Source organism: Mustela nigripes, chromosome 7, assembly GCF_022355385.1.
Source record: "Mustela nigripes isolate SB6536 chromosome 7, MUSNIG.SB6536, whole genome shotgun sequence".
In the NCBI taxonomy this organism is placed as follows: domain Eukaryota; kingdom Metazoa; phylum Chordata; class Mammalia; order Carnivora; family Mustelidae; genus Mustela; species Mustela nigripes.
Window position 1 is genome coordinate 30295924 of NC_081563.1, and position 25456 is coordinate 30321379.

Here is a 25456-nt window from a genome sequence, read left to right on the forward strand (position 1 = left end):
AAAAATGTTAATCCTAAAATATTTTAACTAATTCAAATATTAATGAACAAAAAAGGCAGAGCATCAATGATATTAAAGTGTCTAAAGCTTTGTTTTTCAATCATTCCATTTTCCTAGCACAAGTCAGTACTGATTTTATTTCAAATGCCTCCACTGTGTAACTCCACCTAGATTTATCTTCTATTGCTTCCTAGAACTCCACTCCAGAAAAACCAATAGCAGCAGCCAACAACCCAGGAATAGTATTACCAATGTGTCAGAACACTGTGCTAAGTGCATTATATGCATTTATTATTATTCCCACTTCAGATTAGTGACTGCAGAGACCAAGATCACAGCCAGTAAGCAACGACTGTGCTTTCATTCTCTACCATCCTCACTCTTAACCCCTCGGTCATTCTGCTTTTAGAGACTCTTATCCCGAGGGAGGAGGTCCATGGATGGGCTGGAGAACAGAGAATATTCCTATATCCCATTATACATAACATTTGTGTTTATGTCCCTGTATCATTTTCTGGGGGAAAAGATCCATGGCTTCGATTAGGATATCAGACTTTTGCCTAAAATCACCCCGAACTTAAGCAGCACTGTAAATATCCATCTGATTCATCCTCTGAGAGTCAGTATTAAACACCAAACATGTTCACAGTCATTACTTTCATCCCTTTGATCACGACCGTCTTCCTTAACTAGAGTAACACGATCCCCCTTCACCCTTCCCTTTTGATTTTTCCTATCCTTACCTACTTGAGATCCAAGGTCAAGGTTCAAATCAGATTGTTTCTATCATAAAGTCTCTGCTTACTCCTCCTTTGCATATCTGCATCCCCCAGATAATGCATTACTCATTTCTGCATTCTACTGCCTTATGCTACCACTTAACACTTATGTTGTATGCCCTTTCTCCCTTAATTTCTGTGTTTCTTTTGCATTCTAGCTCTGAGCCTAGTATAATGCCAAGAATAGATGCATGAAATAATAGAGCTGAACTACACACATTTAGGAACTGGCTGATACCTATTTCGATTTAAATATACTTGTCTAATGAATAATGTTTCCCCATAAATAACAACACCAGTAGCATAAAAGTGACATTATGTTATGGCTTTCACTTGACCCTTTATCAAATTTAGGTTTTATTTTATAAATTTTGTTGGTGCAAAGAACATATTTTAATAATTTTTTAGTATTTCTGAATGTTTTAATTCAGTTAAAAGAAAAATGGCATTTATGACTTCATAGATTTCACAAATATGATGTGAACCATAATACTCTATCACCTGTTTATATCCCACCATGAAGCAAAATGCTAGTAGTCTGCTTAAGCCAATGAGAGTTCATGGATACCAAACACTGGTTCTCCTTTCTTTAATGCTGAGAACCCTATAAAGTAGGTACTATTACAGAGAGGTAAGGTTTTGCCTAAGATCATATAACAGGTTGGCAGAACCAGGATTTGAATGTAGGGAAACTGACTCTGAAACCTAGCTCTAGGGGTTTATGTATACATTATAACATAACTATACAAAGGAATTAACTAACAATATTGGTTAGTACAGATGAAGCTTAAAGTAAGCATTAGAAATATATACAGAGGGGTGCCTCAGTGGCTCAGTTGGTTAAGCATCTGCCCTCGGCTGAGGTCATGATTCCAGAGTCCCGGGATCGGGATCGAGATTGAGCAGGGAGTCTGCTTCTCCCTCTGCCCCTCCACTCTGCTCATGCTCGCTCTCGCTCTCTCTCTCAAATAAATCTTAAAAAAAAAAAGAAAAGAAAGAAAGAAAGAAATACATGCAGAAACACAACCATACCCACAAAATGCGAGGGGGAGAAAAGCCATCAACAAGCTTATTGCTTACTGTGATCTCTCCCTTGCCCTGGAGAAGTGCAAACACTTGCTTGAGGGGTAACAGGCATGAGAGCTTGGCGAATTGCTTTTTCCCAGCTCTGTGCTACATCAACTCCAACTCCAGTGGCAGCAAGAACAGGATTGTGGGAGCTATCCCCATTGTTCTCCCCAACAAAGTATACCATAGTATCAGTGATGATTTCAAAACAGTGTGGGTTGCTGCCTTGTGAAATGTTTGTGAAATCTTGTGGCGAAGATATGCGGAGAATTTCTGAAAGTGGGATTTCCTGAAGTAAAAAATTAAGCATTAAAAGATATGAATACATCTTTGTTTTTATTTTCAAATACACTAACAGAGATATGCGTTTTTAATGAATGCATTAAGATGAACACAAGTATGTGGTACATGGAACACACAGTCAAGTCTTATGATAGTATCTGCCTGGAATGATCTGCACGCCCAACAATGCCGAAGGCAGAGCATGGAGTATGATCACTAAGCCAGTGATTCAGGCCTGCAGCAGGTCATTAGACTGTAAGGAAGAAGAGGATCCTGGAGGGTAAATGCCACTATATGCAACACTTGTCACTTTCCAATTGTCATTAAATCAACTCAACAATTACTTCTCTACCAGAGGCTGCTGCAAGATACAGCCCTCAGAGAAGAACAAAGCAAAAATAAGAGCAAACAAAAGTAGAATGTTAGTACAGGTTGTTCAAGCATTCCATCTGGTTCTGCCCATAAATGTAACAAGTATTTATAGGAAATCCATTCCCTAATGCAAAGAAAGTACTTAAAAGGACCCAACCAGATCAAAGCAAGTCTAGTTTCTATTCTCTTTCTTAAGGATACAATTGCTACACTCTGCTATTTTGTCTGGTGTCTCTGACACGCAAAGGGTGGAGCAAGCCAAGCAAAGAAGACCAGACAAGAGGTGAAGAAGCTGCTTCTGGGGATCAGGGCCTCACAGATAAAATGGAGCGTAGAGAACACCAAATCCCACAGTGGCCTCTTCTGGGCAGGTGATGATCATGGGACTTACTACACTGCCCAACCTAAATCACAGCATTCAAAAGGCAATCAATAGCAACCTGACAAGCAGGCCAAAACCAAAGGAACACACAACGAAAAACAACTTTGGGCAGCAGGGCTACTGTGAGGGGTGAAATGGAGGGGTGTGGGACAGTTATTTCAACACGGAACTTAACAGTGCCTTTTATACAGGACATTAGGCAGAGTCAAAATAGGTATATGCCAATATAATAATTAATGAATATTACTTGAATATTTGGAAAATATGTAATGTTTCAATGTACATATTTTTCAAAATATGTATAATTTTTACCTTATAATACTTTGATCCAGATTCATTTTGAAACAAGGTTAGACATTTGCTGTCCAGTCTCCAGTAATGCCTCTTTCTCTATAAAATAAAGGACATAAAAGTCTGCGGTATAAAAATAATGGTTCCTCCAAAGTGCCTGTCCCTTTCCTTTCCCTTTCATTTCTACTCATAAGTTTGTATTTCTGTAGGTTTAAAATTCGTGAGGGTCAAAATTCTGCAAATACAAGAAGGATACAGAGTGCCAAGTATACTCCCGCCACCATTCACATCTCACTCCAGGTAAGCAATGGTAGTAGGTTTCTAGGCATCCTTTTAGAGAATTTTATGCATGCATGCTCAAATATATACATGGTATACATGCGCAGGTAGGTAATTTACCTATAGGCTGCATTTCTAATCTGGCTCGCTGGATCAGAAAATATATACACATGTAATTTTGCTAGACAATGTCAATCACCCTTCATAAGATTTGACCCAATTTATAGTATCATCAGCAATATAAGTACCTATCTACTCAAACCTTCACTAATATAGTTATGTTACTTTGATCTTGGCAACACTGATAAATAAAAGCTGGTAATTCAGTGAAATTTTAAACTGTACTTTTTATTAAAAATGAACACTGGGTATGCTGCATAAATAATGAATTTTGGGGTGCCTGGGTGGCTCAGTGGGTTAAGCCGCTGCCTTCGGCTCAGGTCATGATCTCAGGGGTCCTGGGATCAAGTCCCATATTGGGCTCTCTTCTCAGCGGGGAGCCTGCTTCCTCCTCTCTCTCTCTGCCTGCCTCTCTGCCTACTTGTGATCTCTCTCTGTCAAATAAATAAATAAAATCTTAAAAAAAAATAATGAATTTTGGAACACTGAAAAAATTAAATTAAATTAAATTTTAAAAATTGAGGTTGGGTGGGGGGAAAGAGGGTATAGGTGACTCAATGATCTGAAACCAAAATTCAAAAAAAGAATGAGATCAAGCTCTTATGTTCAAGAGTCATATGTATTTCCTTGATTATGAACTCTGCTAATATTCTTTGCCCATTCTTTGTGCTGTGTGGTCTTTTTCTGATCAATTTATTGTCATCCTTACATATAATGAAATTAATCCTTTTTAAAATGAAATGAATCCTTGTCTAAATTATGACTTCGGGATACTTTCAGTTTGTCATTTGTCTTTGCTTTTGTTTTTTGATATGTGTTTTTGTTTTTTTCTTAACATGCCCCTTTATTTTTAAAAATGAAGCCTTCAGCCATTTTTGGTCACAGTGTAATTAAACGGAAGGTACAGAGATTTCTCATGTACTCCCTTCGCCCCACACATGCAAAGCCTCCCCATTATCTACATTCTCGTTCAGAACTGTACACTTGTTACAACTAATGAACCTACACAGACACATCATAATCACAAAGTTCAGAGTTAACGTAATGATTCCCTCTAGTGTTGTACATTCTTAGGGTTTGGACAAATGTATAATGACAGGTTACATCATTTTATTTTATCGAGTATTTTCCTTGCCTTAAAAATTCTGTGTTCTTTCTGCTGATCCATGCCTACCTGCCTGCTGCCCTTATTCTTCACTGTCTCCATAGTTTTGCTTTTTCCAGATGTCATAGCTGGAATTATAGAGTATACAGCCTTTTCACACTGGCTTCTTTTCCTTAGTAATAGGCACTTAAGATTCCTTCCTATCTTTTCATAGCTCACTGCTGTTTAGTACTGAATAATATTCCGTCGTCTGGATGTATGTACTACGGTTTGTCAATTCACTTACTGAAGGACATCCTGTTGCTTCCAAGTTTTGGCAATTATGAATAAAGCTATCGTAATCATCCATATTCAGGTTTTTGTGAGGACCTAAGTTTTCATATCCTTTGGGTAAAGACCAAGGCATGCAACTGCCAGATCATATGGTGAAAGTATGTTGGGTTTTGTAAGAAGCCGTCAAACTGTCTTCCAACGCATCCATAGCATTTTGCATTCCCACCAACAATGAATGAAAGTTTGCATTGCTCTATCTACATCCTTGCCAGCCTTTGGTGCTGTCAGTGTTCAGGTTCTGGCCATTCCAATCCGTATGTAGTGGCATTCCACTGCTCTTTTAATGTGCATTTCCCTGATGACGTAGGATATGGAACGCCTTTTCATGTGCTTATCTGCCATCTGTGTATCTTCTTTGGTGAGGTATGTGTTAAGGTTTTTGACTCATTTATTAATTGGGCTGTTTCCTTACTGTTGAATTTTAAGAGTTCTTTGTATATTTTGGAGAAGTCTTTCATCAGATATCTCTTTTACAAATATTTTCTCCTAGTCTGTGTTTGCCTCATTCTCTCAACACTGTCTTACAGAGCAAAAGCTTTTAACTGTAATGAAGTCTATCTTATCAATTATTTCTTTCACAGATTTTGTATTTGGTGATGTATCCCCAGATACTTTCTGAATCTCTATTGCTCTACTAGTTTGTAAAAATATTTCAAAGTTCTGCCTTTTGAAAACTCTTTACAAATGTAACTACAGTTCTAGTGTACAAAAATGCCTTAATATAGATCTCGTTCTTATTTCGATTTTAAAAATGCATAAAGTAAAGCACATAACAAAGTTTCACTACCGTATTACAATGTCTGTGATTACTGACCAGGGTGTCCCTGCTGCTGTAATGGACCATCCACCCTTCCTTCACCATCGTGCTGCTCTTCCTCTTTGTGTGCTTGATGGACTGTACAACCCTCATTAGCGGAATATTACTGCTTGTTGATGGACTAAAAAACATTTAGAGTTCATGATAAAATATTGATCATTTCAATTTTTTAAAAAATCACATAATACTTTAAACTCACCAGCCCTTTTTAGGATAATTGAGCTTATAATTTTTCAAAATACCTTATAGAAATAGCTTAAGAGAATAATCCAATTATGATGACACACAGTTGATTTATAAAAGATAATACTACAAGCCCTCATATTTTTTGATGGGTCATAACACAAAACAATGCACAGAGCAGAAAGAATTCTCCCTAACTGCAAGATATGAAGCCTGGGAGAGGGTCGGAGCCCTTAGATAAAGGCTTCAAACTTTTTACCACAATCTCATTTGGGATTGCTGTTGAGAAAGCTGCTTTTGCCCTAGGCAGCAAGGTTAATTAGTAAATTCATAATAAGGTTAAAAAGTAAGTATATCTACAACTAAATTTACATGGTTCAAAGGTCAAATTCCATTATTCATGTTGTTAGCAAAAAGTATTTCTAGCAGAAGACACTGAAAGTCAAATGTTTACAGATAACAATTAAGAAAATAAAAATAATAAATAATGCACCAGTCAAATCAGGTAATACTGAAACATGGGCCAGGAACAGCATAGCTAGAGGAAAAGAACAATTTGGGGCATAAATGTGAAAACACATGGTTTTTCAATTTCAGTTAAATATTTTCTCTTAAATTATGAAGTATTCATGATTAGAAGCTATTTGAGTTCTCTGGATAGTCTCCAAACTCAGACATGTGAGATTGATAAATGATCCACTTTCTCTAGATACCTCCTGGTTGCCACTGAAAAACAAAACCTGCCAAAATATTAACATTTCATTACAAAGTAGTACATCCTATAAAGCTGTATACATAGAAAAACTAAATTTCTATAAACGTAAGGGGATATTTACAAGCTTAATAATCCAATAGCATTACAAAGTGCTAATAGCCTAATTAACCACTCCCAAATTCATCACCATCATCTTTGTGCAACATCTGTAGGTAAACATTCGTACTGGTATTTCGAACACTCTACAATCTACCTCTACGAAGAAACTGGTTGCTTTAACTGTCAGTTAATTCTGACACCTTGTGGTGGCTGCTCCACCATGAGAGATCACATCTAGACTACATTTAAATAAAGTGTTTTTCTCTTCAGGAAAACAAAGATTCTCACACATTCCTATGTTGAGTGGATGGCAAGAGTGATATAATTTCTTTCAGAAATCCTGTGGTGCATGTAAAAGAATTACCAACAATTTAAATCGATTTTAAATTAGACTTTAGGGTCCATTTAAAGAGATTCTTTCTCAAGGGAGCACCTGTACTGAGCCTGCATCAGGCGGCAGCTCCTGGCACACCCACGCACATGCATACCTGATTGTTTTCACAGCTTCCTCATCTCTTTCTACATCAAGGTCAGACGGATCCAAGAAGAACATTTTATCTTCTGGAGGAGATGGCTCTTCTGTGTCATCCAAGCCCCGGCTACCATCACTGTTCATGTCACTGCTATCGATATCCATTGGTATATCTGTATCTGCTCCCAGACTGGAAGGTTCTGGCAAAATTTTAAATGAATTCAGAGTTTTTTATTAATGGGAGAGCAATACATCTGAAGAGAAAGAGTTTCTAAAATGTGAGAAAAAAAGCTTTAAAACGCTTAATGAAAATCTAGGAAAATATCTTTATGATTCAAGACAAAGTAGTACTTGAGAAAGACATAAAATTCACATACCATAAAACAGAAAATTAATTTAATTAATTAGAATTTAAACCTCTATATGTCAAAAGATACTAAAAGCAAAGTAAAAGATTAACCAACACTACTGTATGTTGGGTTGAGTGGTTTTCCACAAATGTCCAAGGCAATTTGTTAGAGAAAGAATAAGCAGAATGTTCAAAAACTGGTGCTAGTACAACGGGGTAATTACATGCACAAAGGTGAAACTGGACGTCTTTTTTAAACCAAATATAAAAAGTGGATCACAGATCTAAATGTAAGAACTAGCCCTATAAAATTCTTAGAAGAAAACACAAGAGTCAATCTTTGTGACCTTGGGTTATCCTAAGCCTTCTGATAGAACACCAAAAACCTAAATGATTAAAAAAAATAAGTTGGACTTGATTTTGTGCTGCAAATGATACCTCAAGAAAGTAAAAAGACAGCCCAGAGAAGAGGAAAAGTATTTACATATATCAGAGACCTCTATCTCAAATATTTAAAGAACACTTACAACTCAATAATAAACAAATGACCAGTTAAAAAGGCAAAAAACAGGAATAATAGATATTCTTCAAAGCAGATGTAAAAATGGCCCACAGACATGTGAACTGATGTGTCTATCAATTAGCCATCAGCAAAATGCAAATCAAAACGACAATGAGCTATCACTTCACTCACTAGGACGGCAACAGCCAAAATGATGGACAAGAACAAGTGGGGGTGAGCATATGGAGGAATCTGAATCCTCACACGCGCTGGCGAGACTGTAAAATATATAGCTGCTCGGGGAAACAGTCTGGCAGTCCTCCTCCAAATGTTAAACACAGAGTTATCATATGACTCAACAATTCCTAAGTTTACTTATCTGCCCAAGTGAAATAAAAACATTATGTCCACAGAAACTCTACTCAAATGTTCTTAGCAGTATTCACCACAGCCCCAAAGTGGATACAACTCAAATGTCCATCAGCTGATAAATAAAATGTAGTATATTCATGCACAGGAATGTTATTCCTGACAAAGCAGAAGGTAGTATTGTTACAACATGGATGAACCCTGAAAACATGAAGCTATACGAGACAACACCAGACAACACCAGACCCAAAAGACTACACGTGATATGATTTCATTTATATGAAATGTCTAGAACAGAAAGACCCACAGAGATACAAAGTTGATGGCAGCTGCCAAGAGCTGGTGGGGAAGAGTGAGGAGTGACTACTAGAGTGTATGCAGTTTCTTTTCAGGGTGATGAAAATGTCCCACCATTGGACTGTAATGACAGCTGCCTAACTTTGTGAATAAACTAAATGTGTGAAGTACAAAAATTACCTCAATAAAGCTACTTAAAAAAAAAAAAAAGAAAAGCCACAACTGAGAGAAGGTATTTGTGTCAATTATAACTGACAAAGAATTATTAGGTACAATTATCAACAACTCCCTGCAAATCAATAACAAATACAAAAATGGACAAAACATGTGAACAGGTTATTTACAGGGGAAAAACCCCTAAGTAACCAGTCAACATATGAAAGATGTGCAAACTCATTAGTATACAAATGTACTATAAAATCAATATGAATAATATTTGATACCCATTTGTCAAACAGTAGAAAAGTACAAAAAGATACAAACATAAATCTAGAGAAGACTTTGGTCCTATAGAAAAACTACACTTATTCATTTATTTCGCAAATGAGAAAACCAACCATGTTATCAATGGTGTTAAACAGCAACCATAAAAATCATGCCATTAAAGAAAAAGTTAAAGTCTTAAGAAATTTAATTTCTGTTCCTTATGTTTCTCCTCTTATAAAATTTGTATTTAATTTTTACCGGTCATGTAAATGTTAAAGAAAAATTATGCTTAGTATCATTTCTTCTTCCTTCCAAAAAGGTAATCACTACAATTAGTGTAATTTTGAAAAGAGAAAATCAAAACAAAACAAAACAACAGCAGGCAAGGGTGTCTAAGGAAAGACAGAGAGACAGAGAGAGAGAGAGTGAGGCAGTATAATGTGTTCTAATGACTGTGGACTCGGGGGCACAAGATCATGTGGGTTTGAATCCCAACTCTAAGTTTCTGGCTACATTTCTCCAGCAAGTTATTTAATGTCTTTGTGCCTAAGTTTACTTATCTGTAAGTACTTAACTCAAAGGGCTGTTCTTAGGTTTAAATGTCAATATATGTAAAGAGTGTGGAACAGAGCCTGGTACACAGAGGCAGTCAGTAAGTACTAGAACTATGAAAACCTCTAGGGACAGCAGCAGGCTGTTAAAGTCTCTTTTGTCTAAGACGGAAGAGAACATGCAGCACAACTGGCAATATGAGACTACAAAGTGGTAGGTGGTTAAAGGAAAAATGGGAAGGCATAATGACTAATAAAAGTGTATCGTTATTAAATTAAAAAAAGTCAAAGTTAAGAAACAAAGTAAACAAAACAAAATATGCAAATATAACCTTATACAAAGATAATACACAAAAGAATTATGACCTTTTCTGATCTTTTATGGAAATTAAGAAAAAGAATTTTACCTCCATTGAAAGTAACCTCTCCAAGGCAGTCTCTTGGTACTTTTGATGCACAGCGTTTATGGCAGTTGAATTTACAATCTGAAATCAAGTTTTTGATTGATTAATTTATGTAATATGTCAGGCAGTATCAGATATGGTTAGACACTTTTTAAAGTTTTCCTTTACTAAGAACTCAAGTCTGGGAATAAAGGCCTGGTTTCAAATTCTGATGCCACCTCTTAACAGGTATTATAACTCCTCAGGGCTCAGTTTATTTTTTGTTTTAAATTTCAGCTAGTTAATACAGTGTAATAGGAGTTTCAAGTATGCAATATAGTGATTCAACAGTTCATACATCACAAATGCCCTCCTTAATCCCCATTACCTAGTTCACCCCCCCACCACAACCCCCCCCCACTCATAACCATCAGTTTGTTCTCTATAGTTAAGCGTCTGTTTCTTGGTTTGTTCCCTTTTCTCTGCTCATTTTTATTTCTTAAATTCTGCATGAGTGAAATCATATGTTATTTGTCTTTCTCTGACTGACCTATTCCACTTAGTATGAATTCTCTCTAGCTCCATCTAGCAAGTGGCCACATTTTTTATGGTTGATTAATATTCATTGTGTGTGTGTGTGTATATAAGTACATACACACTACATCTTCTTTATCCATTCATCAATTGATGGACACTTGGGCTGTTTCCATAAATTGACTATTATAAATAATGCTTCTATAAACATCAGGGTGCACACAGCCCTTTGAATTAGTAGTTTTGTATTCCTTGGGTAAATACCTAGTAATGGAATTGCTGGATCACATTTTTAACTTTTACATTTTTAACTTTTAACTCTTTTAAATTTTTTGAGGAAACTCCATACAGTTTTCCAGAGTGGCTGTACCAGTTTGCATTCTCACCCCTCAAGGTGCAGAGTTTCCCTTTCACCACAACCTCGACAACACCTGTTGTTTCTTGTGTTGTTGATTTTAGCTATTCTGACAGGTGTGAGGTTATAACTCATTGTAGTTTTGATTTTCAGGTCTGTGATTAGTGATGTTGAGCATCTTCTCATGTTGTCTGTTAGCCATCTGTATGTCTTCTTTGGAAAAATATCTATTCGGGTCTCCTGCCCATTTTTAATTGCATTATTCATTTTTTGGGGTGTTGAATTGTATTAAGTTCTTATATACTTTGGGTACTAACTCCTTATGGCGTACAACATTTGTGAATATCTTCTCTCATTCCATAGGTTGCTGCCTTTTGGTTTTGCTGATTGTTTCCTTTGCTGTGCAGAGCTTTTTATTTGATGTAGTCTTAATAGTTTATTTTTGCTTTTGTTTCCTTTGCCTCAGGAGACACATCTAAAAAAAATTCCTACGGCTGATGTCAGGCATTACTGCCTGACATCTATGGTTTCAGGTCTCACATTTAGGTCTTTAGTCCACTTTGAGTTTATTTTTTGTGTCTGGTGAAAGAGAATGGTCTAATTTTCCCAACACCATTTGTTAAAGAGACTTTTCTTCATTGAATATTCTTTCCTGTTTTGTGATGATTAACTGACCATAGAGTTGTGGGCTCATTTCAGGGTTTTCTATTCTGTTCCACTGATCTATCACCATTGACTGGCAGGGAAGAGAAATCACACCAGTCAGCTCCTATGTTGCCAGAGAGGTCTCTCATAAATGCTGCCTCTCAGGGGCAGGCTCTGAGAACAAATAATCTCCTCACTGTGTGTCCCAGGCACTCTTCAGACCACTGTTTCCACACTGTGTGTCCCTGGGATTGTATGCCTGCTTCTCCAGGAGCAGCCCTGATGCCTCCAGATTCCCTGATGTCTCTAGACTCTCTTGGAGTCCAGTCCACTGACACTTAAAACTTCCGGCTTAAAGCCCCTCCGGCTGCAAGAACCCATCTTGCGTTCCAAGCCAATGGATGGGAAAACATTTTTGCTGTGTGTTCCTGAGTGCTCTTCTCTTGCCCCTGTGACCATGGGTCCCCTCTCTTCTGCAGCAACGGGCATGCATTTCTCTAAAACAGATCCTGCACTTCCTACCTTCACTGCAGCCTCTATTCTACATTCAGTTGTGGAGTTTGTTCTACTATTCTTCAGGGAGATTTCTGGATTATTTAGGATGCTTTGATAGTTAGGTAGTTATATTCAAGGGATGAGTCGAGTTTAGGTTCCTCCTACTCTGCCACCATCTTCCCCACTTCTACCATGGCTCAGTTTATCTCTTTAATGAAGCTAACACTATTCATATGACACATTGCCCAAATGTTGCTGGCAGCACCAGGTTTCCTTCCCTTACCTCACATTCATCTTTCCATGTTCCCCTTAAAGAGTTTCTCAGGCTGACTACTTTTCTAATATATGTCAAGCACTTACTCTTGAGTTCCTTATTAGTGAGGGCTGGTGCATATGCAGAAAAGAGACTGAGATTCTACAAGCTTTTTTTAGGAATTAATAAGGGCTTTCCCATACAGCCTTATATGGAAGGACTGTGCTTCTCATGCACAGGATCACTCACCATTATGAATGGTTCTCTTCAGCCTGCAAGAACTTCAGAGTTGATAGCACTGCAGATGAGTGTCTGGTATAAGCTGTTCAATACTACCCTTAACTCAGTAGTTCTCAAACTGTGGTTCTCAGACCAGCAGCATCAGCATTATTAAGAACTTGTCAGAAATGCAAATTCTTGTGCCCCACTCCACACCTATTATATCAGCAGCTCTGGGAGTAGGGCTGAGAAATGTGTTTTAATAAGTATTTTTAAGGTGACACCAAAATTGAGACCGATGCTATAACTATTGTCTATTACCACCTTCCACCTTGGAAATACACCTACCAGCAAATTCTGGATAAAACTAATTCCAAGTCCTGACTCAGAATGATCTTTTAATCCTTGTGACTCAAGAAAATTCTGGGTATCCTACCAATGGCATAAGAAAAAGTCCCATGATTACTAATTTGGTGGATGACAAAACTTGTATTAAATAACACTGTCTTTTTAAATGAAATGCCCTAGAAAAATTGATGTATGATATTAATATATTCCATATATCTTAAATAACTGATGTGCTTTTTATCTCATGAGGTTTTACAAATTGTGACAATAACAAAACTTCTATTTTCCCTTTGAAAATGCAGAGTCAAATCTGTGTCCTATCTGAGCAAGTATGTACCTTCAAATGGCAGGCATTGTTATTTCTCTGTACTCCTACTCATCATGGTTTGTTTTTTTTTAGATTTTATTTAAATTTAAGTTAGTTAACATATAGGTGCTTCATCAGTTGCAAAAAACACCCAGTGCTCCTTACATCAAGTGCCCTCCTGCCTACTCATGTTTTTATTAACTTATGTTTTCTTGTATTAAGCTGACTTAAAGTTTTAATATAACAAAGAAGAAAACAAACAGGTGAATGAATGAATGAATACTGCTCTTGAAGCTCTGTTTTCTCAAATGATTCAGAGTAACTGTTTAAATTTTCTTTCTTAGCTTGACAAGGTGAATGAAAATGACTCTTTTACTTTTTTTTTTTTAAGATTTTATTTATTTATTTGAGAGACAGCGTACAAGAGACGTAGAGGGGGAGACTCCCTGCTGAACAAGGCCCCTGATGCAGGGCTAGATCCCAGGACCCTGAGATCATGACCTGAGTCAAAGGGCAGACACTTAGCCAACTGAGCCACTGAAGCTTTTAAATATCTTAAAAGCTACTTTTTAAGTACTTTAATTTAAATTACAAAAATATAGAAATCACTGAAATAAGTGATTCTTTTGGATTGATAATTAAAATAGCTTAGCTATATAAAAATATATGTATTTCTGAACCAATATAAACACAAAACATTATTCTTTTAGAATTCCAAGAAATTAAACCAATAACCTGGTGCAGAGTTAACTGGTTTTATTTCAAAATTCATTAATCTACATATTTATTTTAGGTCCTCTATAAAATACTGTACTGCACTGCATATGGTTCTAGAATGTTTCTGTTCTGCTCAACAGAGCAACATTATTTACAACCTTTACTAAGATTATCTCTTGGCTAGAATTTGCACATCTGTTATTAATGTTCTTTCCCAAAACATTCCTTAGTGACTGCTTGCCAATACACTTTGGTGTTGATATTTTAAGGTATTAATTTATATATTAACTCATACTCAAAGTAAGCTGTTGAAATAAAATTTCAACATTTAATTATGCCTGCCTGATAGTTATTAAATACCTGGCAACAAAGACACAACATGTTCTCTATCTGATGTTCTCCTATGTTGCCAAGAGAAGTTTTCTTATATACTTGAGTTAAATTTATGTAATTACTCTATTCTGTGTTATAAATAGGTTGGTTTATTGCTACAAAGACCTCAACTCTAATGTTTTATTTAGATAAAACTATGTAATTCAACTCCACAACTACATCTATTATATAAAAAGTATGATACCAAGAACTGTTAAAATAATCACATAAAAAATAAGTTCATAGGATGACAGGCTACTTATATTGCATACTGGCTCAATAATTAATAAGACATTTTAAACTCTACTTTGGCTTAAACTCTACTTTTGGTTTTCACTATATTGTATAGCACTGTTGTTAAGAAGATATGAGACAAAAAGGTAAAAATCATCTTTAAAAAGCATAAAATATTACACAACTACAAGAAAATATATTCCATTATTCTATTGAAAACCTGGTTCATTAAGAGATGTTTCTAGAGTACTTTGATAGTGTTCTGGGTTTTATTCCAAATATGGATAATCCCTTTCACAATTTCAGTGGCTTCTACTATAGTCTTCCTATTTCAGTGTGATAACAATTTGGAGTAACAGTTTTGGTACAGGTCTCCTAGCTACATAATTAAAACAAAAACAATAAAACTCTTGTAATAGGTTTGTTTGTGTGTATGAATATTTAAAGGAAAGAGGAAAGCATTATTTTATATTTTGGGTAGCATCTGGCTCTGAAATCAGAAAGACTTAAGCTCAAATATCTGCTTACCTTCTTACTAACTATCCTATATTGGCTCGTGTTAAGCAACCATATCTTATAGATCCAAATTCTAGTTTTTCTGTTTACATCCTAACTTTTCTACAGCATAATTCCTGGCACATAGTACATTTACTGCAGAGAGCAGTTGTTAATAAATAAATATGTATGTGTGGGCAGGCATGTATTATCTTTTTTTTTTTTTTTTTGACAGAGACAGACATAGTGAGAGAGGGAACACAAGTAGGGGGAGTGGGAGAGGGAGAAGCAGGCTTCCTGCCTCGCAGAGCCTGATGCAGGGTTCGATCCCAGGACCCCGGGATCATGACCTGAGCCGAAGGCAGACGTTTAACAACTGAGCCACCCAGGCGCCCCTGTATTGTCCTTTTCAAGTTAACAACTAGGAAACCAATTTCTTTGCCTAATGCTTCTGAAATAAATATTTTGAACCAAATTTGCTACTGAAAATATATAAATTGTACTTAAGAAAAACAACCAATCCTACCTTTACACTGCATTCCTTGGCGAAAGAGGCCTTTCAGTAACCGCTTGCAGTACTGACATATTGTGGGACGGGTGTAAGAGTGAACAGCAAATGTGTGTGGAACTTTGACTCTGCACATTACCATCTTTTCCATCCAGATTGGGCGACCACTCCAAGAAGGAATTCTCTTACTTGGTTCTTGGTGAACATGTGACTAAAACATGAGTAAGTCAAAATTAAAAACACAGTATTAAGAGCAGGATTTGACCACAAAAGTCATTTACATTGGACATTAGAGCCAAGAATCTAAAAATGCACATCTCAGCAGTTTCCTCTGGAAGCTTAACTTACCAACACTTGAATGTGAACACTGTGGATTTTTTGTTATTATTTATGTTAAAAAAAAAGTTTTCCTCTTCACATATGTATATTCACTGTAAACTACTTTTGCTAGGCACATACCACATTTTACAGATAAAAAACAAAAGCCTTAGAACGAACTTATGACATATTTAAATCCCTTGAAAAACATTACCAAGAAATTAATCATAGGAAAACTAAATTCAGAAAGTGTTATTATTACTCATGTTGCATTACTGAACATGTCTGAAAATATTTTGAAACAAATCTTGGTTTTTCAAATTTATTTTTATAAATTCTAAAATATGTTTGTTAAAAACTTTAGTTTAATTAATGATGATTAAAAAAATGGCAGATACAAATTAGCCAAAACAACATTAGCCCCAGGACTTATGCTTTAGGAGGTTCCTTCATATTTAACTATTTTCTAGTTATTTGGGCCTTTTCCCCTAGATAAGCAAAAAGGAATATTAAAGGCATTGATTAAAAATTTTTGTATAACTTGAGGGATAACTAGATATTTGTATCTATGGTACTTTCTATATATACAAAAGAAATAAATTAAATTACAGGCCAGTTCAATATGGCCCTTGCCATTCACTCAACCTTCACTGATTATTATATTATAGGCCCAACCTGACACTTTGTATCACAGAAGCAAAAATGAATTAAGTACAGTCCATGTTCTCAAGCACAAAATACCTAACAACCATCCAGATGCATTATACATTTTGCTGTAGCTGCTTGCACCTTCACTGCCAGAACTGAGGTCCTGAGATCTTTCTTATGCCTTCCATAACTAGTCGTGTCTGTAGCCCAGAGAAGTTGAATCAGTCTACGAAGGTATGTCCAACTAATAAAAGCAAAAGAAGCCAGAAGCAACTAAAAGACAAAAGTGTATGAAAGAAGTGAAGGGAAGACGGGGGAAATAAAGGCTTTTTGGAAGAAAGTAGGAAGGCAGAAAAGAAGAATAAAGGACATACGAATGGAGGAAAGCATTATAAAAAAGTACATCTCTGGTGGATGGTTTTTCACTTATGTGTTGCCACAAAAGTTCTAAAACAAATTATGAAGCAGTTTAATATAAGAAAAGTAAAAAAAAGAAGGTTAAAACCCAAGCCAAACTTGCTTGCCTGCTTCAGCTCCCCAAGGTCTCCTGCTCTGGTCTGGCTCACCCTTCTATCAGGCAGCCAGGTACAGAGCACCTTCAGCAAAATAAGCACCATAGTGATCCTGCAAAGCTAATCAAAAAGCCAGTAAGAACCAGAAACAGATGTTGTAGGCTTTTGTTCATCCCTGGGTCCTTATTCTCTCAACACTCTTTTCTTGCTCTTGCTTCTACCAGTTTTGGTTTGTCTCAAGTTTCAAACATACAAGACAGAATAAGATTGATTTTACCAGTCATCATCAAATACATAGGATACCCTGGCAAGGTAGAACTTTCCTAACAGATCCCTTCATATGCCAATGGCCAGCTGGTGACTCATTGCCTTTTGTCAGATCCTCCTGGGACTGGGTATTAGGGACATGGTACACACATGGGACTGTGGTTGTAGCAGCCACCTAATCTTTCATGTCTAGAAAAACAGTAGTTTAAATATGAAAAACGAGGCTCTAAGATTAATATTACTAAGTCCTAGTATCAAAATCAAGATCTAGCCCTCAATCTTCTACATAGAAGTCCAGTGATTCTTAATCTTTCCCCAACTCAACATACCTGGGCATATGCTACAATCTCATTAATGACTGTGGTTTACCACTCTGTGGAATGAGGAAGGCAGGAAAGGTATGGAAGACTGAACCAGAATTTGGAGGAAGGAGGCACTGGTAAAATTACCTGGAGTATTTGGTGAAAATGGGACCACTGAGATTAGAGTAACTAGAGTTGAGTGAAAGTTCTTCTCTTGCCTTGCTTTAATGGTCCCTCTTTACAGACTATTAAATTCTTCTTATTAATGTGTACCAAGAAATTCTCTAAAAGTGATCAAATTATTTCCACAGTGTGAGTTTCAACTAATATTTGCTGAAGTGAACATTTGCTCACAAAAACTTTGTAACAATGTTGCCAACTCTCAATTAGGTGCAATAATGAAGGCAATCAAAGCAAGTAACGGGGCAATTCCCTAATTATATATCTTTCATTTTGGAATATTATTCAATGAAAAAAATACCCCTACTTTTATGCATACAATTAGCCCCAACAGTTGCTTTCTACCTTGATTCTGTCCTGTCTTGGCCCCCTGGGCATTTGCCCAATGTGCTGCTAGGAATGTTCCCCTTTCTCTCATCTCCAAATAGCCATCATTCAATTCTTGTCTCTCCAACCACAGAGGTCCTGTTGGAACCAAAATCAGTGAAAAGCCTATCTTCTTGTGCTCCTTCCTCTCTTTACTTGCTTCCCTTTAGACTGATTGCAGATACTCTAACAGAAACTGCCTTCATACATGTAAATGAGGACAACCTCAGAGTCAGATTCAGAAGTTTTTATTCCCAACTGGCCTTTTCCAAGCTTATATCAGGGGTCAGTAAAGGTTAATATTGTGACCACTCAGAAACTTTCCTTCCTCATTCCTCATCTAAAAAATGAAGATAGGAGCTGCCTACCTTCTAGGACTGTCATGAAGATGACGTAAGAAAATACAAGTACAGCATCCAGCATGAAGCCTGCCACACAGAATTTAGGAGGCTCTCACCACATGGCAATCTGGAGTTAGTTCTTCTCTCACTTTGGTTCAGATCAAGGTTGCACTCGTTTCCTCATTGCTATCTCCTCTACTCCTTTAGAGTGTCCTCTTTTTCTACTCTTCCTTCCCTCCAATTTTCTTCTGTGAGCTCTTCTTTTACTGTACCTTTTTCTTTTTTAAGACTGAATGCTTGGGACTGATAAAAGAAACTTTTGAGAAATGATTTCTACTCGTTATGAAATACTCTGCACAACCTAACCAACACAAACATATCACTCTATTTTCTTCTACTTCCCTAAGGAATTTTCATCTTCAGGATAAAATATAAACTAATGAATTAAAACTTAATACATTATTCATTTGCTCTGTCCTGCTATTTTTTTTTTTTAAGATTTTACTTATTTATTTGACAGACAGAGATCACAAGTAGGCAGAGAAGCAGGCAGAGAGAGAGGGGGAAGAGGATCCCCGCTGAGCAGAGAGCCCGATGCGGGGGTTCGATCCCAGGACCCTGGGATCATGACCTGAGCCGAAGGCAGAGGCCCAACCCACTGAGCCACCCAGGCGCCCCTGTCCTGCTATTTCTTAATCTAGTATTACTCATCTGGGGTAGCTGGCATCTCAGCATCATTTGTGGGACTCTTAAAAAAAAAAATCTCTATCCTACGGACCTCACTCCTAAGTTCCTATGCAGTTCATCTATAAAATGTACTAACTTTTCAATTACCAGACTTTCCCCAAACTCTTGCATATGTTTATAATAACACTTTGCTCTCAGTTCGTTGTACCATAGCATTCTTGTTTTCTAAGGTAAACACCTCACATCAGGGCTAAACAACATGGGAACATGGGATTTTTGTGAAAGAACTTCAGATGCTTTTATTCTGATGCCTCAGTATAGCAAAATCTTGTGACTAGGATATCAGGACAATAGCCCAAAGGCTTGATTTTGCCATTAATTTATGGAAGACCAAGGAGGTTACAGAAACAACTAAATTATAAGACTGCAACTTATATATTGCAACTAAATTATGATCTATGGATGGAGGTCACTTTAAGTACTAGCAAATGAATAAGCAAGTTATTTTTTCTTCCCTGATCTACTGTCTTACTCTTCAGAGGTATGATATATTAGGAAAAAAAAATCAATAACCTAAAAATAATCTGATCTGGATTTAATTCTAATGTTGCTTACCAATTTGCTCTGTGACTTGAGTCAAGTTACTACTTGACCATTATGAGTCTCAACTGTCTCATTATGTACACATCTACTAAGATATCTCACTGGAGTATTGTGTGGATCGGTATGTTCATTCATTCCTCACTGAATACTTACTAATTACAAAGTATTGTGCTGGGCATGGTAGGGCACACAAACACATGAGCACTATCTTTTCCAAACAGATCATAAATTCCTTGAGGACAATATGATATTAATTAGAATGTTATACATACCATTAGCAAGGTCTGAAAAGTGGTTTGGCATTCAGCAAATAAAATAACTTCTAGGTAAGGGAAAAAATCCAGGAAAGGCAGCTGTTGAGCTAGATCTGGAAAAAGCACGTAGGAGGGACACCAATAAAAGCAAAGGTAGAGGGAGCAATGGTGTGTTCAGGGAATGTTGAATAGAACAGCCTGCTGGGGTGGGGGGAAGAACAGAATGTTGGAAATATAGGATGTATAAAGGCTTCCTAGTGGGGAGTGATATAATCAGAGTTGTATATGAAGCTGTAGTGAAATAAAATGATCAGGCTCTTGTATGTAAGATGAAGTGAAGTATGGGAACCAGAAGCTAGACACTGGGGGCGCCTGGGTGGCTCAGTGGATTAAGCCGCTGCCTTCGGCTCAGGTCACGATCCCCATGTCCTGGGATCGAGCCCCGCATCGGGCTCTCTGCTCAGCAGGGAGCCTGCTTCCTCCTCTCTCTCTCTGCCTACTTGTGATCTCTCTCTCTGTCAAAATAAAATAAATAAAATCTTTAAAAAAAAAAAAAAAAAGAAGCTAGACACTGGTAAGGAGGCTAATGCAGTGGTCCAAGTGATAATGTAGTCCCAAAGTAGATAAAAGGCAATTCATTACTACTAGTAAACTCTGTCTCCAGTAAGATGTGTTAAGTTTTTCAAGTGTAGGAATGTGAGTAGTCTTTAGTACATAATTTATATTCTGGGATGATGTCATATGTCCTTTAGAAACATAAGGAATAAGTAGTAAAATGCTCTTTTATTGCCTTAAAATACATACCTCTTCTGTGGGAAGGGCTACATATTCAGTCTGTATAAGTCTTGGAACTGAGAGGCCAGGTCCTGGCAGAGACACATTTGATAGACGTCTCTTTCTTACTCCACTGCAATTATTTGGAATCTTGAAGGCACATCGTTTATGATAATTTAATCCACAGCCTAAATATATTTTAAAGGTAAAAAAAATAATAGATCAAAGAAACTTTAGGGACGCCTGGGTGGCTCAGTCATTAAGTGCCTGCATTCAGCTCAAGTCATGACTGCAGGGTCGTGGGATCGAGCCCCACATCAGGCTCCATGCTTAGTGGGGATTTGCTTCTCCTTTTCCTGCTGCTCCCCAAGCTTGTACATGTACTCTCTCTGACGAATAAATAAAATCTTAAAAAAAAAAATTTAATTTTAATATGTACATATTTATATATTAAAGTTTTAATTATATAATTTTAATTATAATATATAATAGATTTATATACATGATTATAAAAGTATATTTATAATATATAATTAAATATAACTTTAATTATAAAGATTTTATAATATATTTATATATAATTTATATATTATAAATTATAGTTTATGATGTATTTATATAATTATAAGAATTTTAAACAATTTTATAGTAATAATTTTTAATAATTTTATGACTATAAATACATATTTATAGTACATAAAGTATGTTACATAAAAAATACATGCTTCTTTTATTTAATTTCTTTTCTTTGGCAGCAATAGTTATCCTAGATGACAAGCTAAGTGAAGCCAAAAAATTCAATATGAATTATTGGGCTCCACATGACTAACTGAATCAGAAATTCTGGGGATGGGTCCCAGCAAAGTATGCTTTATGGTGATTCTGATACGTGGCCAAGTTTGAGAACAACTAACTTAAACACCAGCAAACTGTGGACTGTATACTAAACCCTCTCCATGACATGTGAAAGTTACAAGAAATCCAAATTTCAGTGTTCATAATTCATTTTATTGAAATGCAGCATACTCCTCTTTTCTTTACATCTTGTTTATAGATAGCTTTCAGGGCACACAAGCAGAGTTAAGTAGTTGTGGCAGAGACTCTTAGCCAACAAAACTTAAAATATTTAGTTTCTGGCCCTTTACAGGGAAACTTTAATGATTCTCCACCTTAAATACTTAAGAGGACTCAGAAATGTGCACCTGACTCTTGTGACAGTTTTAATTCAGAAAAACAGATCTGTCCAATTCTAAACCCTAGTTACCACCTAGTCACCAACAAGGATCTCTTTTTTTTTTTAAGATTTTATTTATCAGAGAGAGAAAGCACGTGCATGTGCACACATGCACAAGGCTGGGGAGGGGCAAAGAAAGAGGGAGAAGCAAATTCCCTGTCAAACAGGGAGCCCAATGCAGGGTGGGATCCCAGGACCCCGAGTTAATGATCTGAGAGGATGGCGGACACTTAACCGACTGAACCACCCAGGCACCCCAATCTTATTCTTTCATTAATGATTAGAAAATGCAGATACAAAATCCTATTTTAATGGTACAAAAACTTAGAACACATACCTTCACACTTCAGTCCTTGACGTACCAATCCCCAGAGCATCTCACCACAATAATCACAAAAAGTGGGAGCTTTATAAGAATGTACGTACAGAGTATGTGGACGAATCTGGAAGTCTTCTACTGTAGCCAAAGCTTTTTAAAAAGAAAAGTAGCCAAATAAGCCCTACATTTGTAATTGCAATGAGATTAAGAACACTGACCATATTCATTTATGTCAAAGTACACAGAATCTTTTTTCTCTGAAAGCTTCATTTATCATAAAAAATAATTTATCTTCAGCATTTAATATTGTGGTTTTCAAACTATTTTAGGAAGTTCATCAACTCCAAATAACTTGAGCTCTAAAACTAGGTCTGCAGGTAGGTATTTCAACCTCCAAAAACATATTTAACATAGTGGCAAGATCACAAATAGTTGGTAGGTCTGTTTTTACAATTTAAAACTGTCTAATTTATAACACACTGGGAAACAGAAGATTAAAGTAAAAAAAAGGGGGGGAGCAAAAAGTAAAAAACGTAAAACTCATGGAAACTATGGAACTTAATCTCAATGGTAAACACTCTGAGTTCCAACTTAGAATCTCAACATAAGTTTTCTGTCTTCTCAACAGTCCTAGAAGTTAAGAAAAAGAGACTCCCCTCCTCTCTGTGAGCAACTGAACAAGTAGCCACACCCGCCGGTAGCCATTCTCTCACCTCCACCTGTAAGTCATTAGTGGATATCTCTGTGTTCTGATGGGCCTGATGAAGGGTCCAGAGCAAAGAAGGAACAGATAGGAGTATGACCTCTAGGGAGGAAGAGGAGTAAAGCCCTCCTGGAGTGGAGAGAAAGACAGGGATTGGGAAATTTACACATGACGGGGTGATGGTGCAGATGCATGATTAATGGAGGGGCCAGATGAATGCAAAGGATCAAGGACCAATAAGGAAAGGTGTTGGTAGGGAGGATCTCAAGAACAGGTGCAGAGATGAGTCTGAGAAGTGGAAAAAATGGCATCAGGAGTCTGCACTCTTGGCTGGCTTTCCTTTTTTCTTCCCTTTCTGTCTTTTCTCTCTCCTTCTCTCCCTCCCTCCTTTCCTGTCAAACAAGAATTTCTGCAGGACTACTAGGTGCATTCGTTGTTCTTTTACATTCCCCGCCAACAGTCCGGCCCATCTGCTGCTGGATGAGGTCAGAAATAGAAGGAGCTAAGGAACGACAAACGGCAAGAGTGGATGAAGGGGAAAGGAGGGAGGTAAGAAAATGCCCACTGAGGACACACAGGGAAGGAGCAATACTGAAATCATGGGAACAATCAGTATCACAGTTTCCTCTTCCACATCTTCATTATTTCTTCTTCTCCTTTCATTTCTGAACCCCAATTCTCTTCTTCTATGCTCTTCACAGAAATGGGGAAAATGAAATTGAATTTCAGTATAATTATTTTATTTCTTTGATTCAGAAGTATATTCCTCTTCCAGTTCCAATGATAATTCCCTTAGCTTAGGAACATTCAGAAAAACAATTCAGGGCTTATTTTCCTACTTTCTCATCTGTGACATAAACTTCCTAACGGGAAAACTCACATGGTCACCATTATTATAGATGAAAGAAGTAAAGTAACTGTAGCACAAAGACTAACTGAACATAGCATTTAGTAGAAAAAATAAGATTCATTCAAAAAAATAAAAAATAAAAGGAGTTATTTACTTACCTGAAAGAACAACTTCTACTAGGTCTCCTTCATGTATTTCATCTGCTGAGGTAATCAGCTGCAAAATATTTTCTGAGTTCATGTCATGGCGAAAGAGAAGAATTTTGTCATACATGCCAAAGAATCCACACTCTGGAAACTACAGGAGAAGAGTCCTATATCAGCATACCCATAGGTTTCCATTTTTATGAGTAAATGTCTCAATCTTATGAAAGAACCTTACATGTGGTTTTTAGCCTAACACTGCTAACAATTCTATTAATATCTAAAAGATCAACCATGGATTCAAACATCCTTGGTTCATTTTCAAGTTCAAAAATATAACAGTAGGGGCTCCCAGGTGGCTCAGTGGGTTAAGTCTCTGCCTTGTACTCAGGTCATGGTCTCAGGGTCCTGGGATCAAGCCCCGCATTGGGCTCTCTGCTCAGCAGGGAGCCTGCTTCCCCCCCACCCTCTGCCTGCCTACTTGTGATCTGTCAAATAAATAAACAAAATCTTAAAAAAAAAAAAAAAAACCAAAAAACAAAAATACAACAGTAAACTTAAATTCAATTATTTTTTTAAGCACATGTCTCTTAGAAACATAGAATTTCCTCTTTCAGTTATTGATGGAGACTATAATCTTGAATTTAACTGCTACTCTATCTTACATTGCCTGAGATATGCAGTCTTTCTTGTCCTCTAGAACTGAGCTTCCTCTACAGCTACTAGCCACATGCAGCTAAATTAAAATTAGTTAAAATTAAATAAAATGAAAAGTTTAGCTCCTCAGTCACTCTGACCACACTGCATGCACTTAATCACCACCCTAGCTACTGACTTGTCTATCATTTTGGACTATGCAGATATAGAACACTTTCATCATCACTTTAAACTCTACTGAACGAACCTAGTAGATTAATAATTCCCAAACTACCGTCACAAAAGTATCAATTCCAAAATTTTTGACAAATACACCTATGGCCTCTAGCATCTAATACTTTCCTTATCACTGTAATTACAAGTACATGATTTTTATGGTAACTTTCTTTTTACTATTTTTTAAAAAAATATGTGTATTTAGTTGAGAGGGAAAGAGGGAGGAAGGGAGAGAGCACAGAAGTGGGAGGTACAGACAGTTAGGGAGAAAAATTAACAAGCCGATTCTGCACTGAGCATGGAGCCCGACACGGGGCTTGATCCCAGTACCCTGAGATCATGACCTGAGCCAAAATCAAGAGTTGGACGCTTAACTGACTGCAACACTCAGGTGCCCTGGTAACTTTTTAAAAAACCTTTGACCAG

At 36.8% G+C, this 25456-nt stretch overlaps 1 protein-coding gene across 1 annotated transcript in view; it reads right to left on the bottom strand.

The window, feature by feature from the left end:
• The window catches only part of PRKD3 (protein kinase D3), an 82407-nt gene that overhangs the window by 20058 nt on the left and 36893 nt on the right, over positions 1-25456 (bottom strand). The window contains exons 3-11 of the mRNA XM_059405456.1: positions 24173-24311; positions 22480-22611; positions 20939-21096; positions 15675-15867; positions 10199-10276; positions 7314-7497; positions 5826-5949; positions 3196-3273; positions 1860-2136 (exon numbers count right to left, since the gene is read on the bottom strand). Of these exons, the coding sequence (XP_059261439.1) occupies positions 1860-2136; positions 3196-3273; positions 5826-5949; positions 7314-7497; positions 10199-10276; positions 15675-15867; positions 20939-21096; positions 22480-22611; positions 24173-24311 (1363 nt within the window). The remainder of the gene's footprint in view (positions 1-1859; positions 2137-3195; positions 3274-5825; positions 5950-7313; positions 7498-10198; positions 10277-15674; positions 15868-20938; positions 21097-22479; positions 22612-24172; positions 24312-25456) is intronic.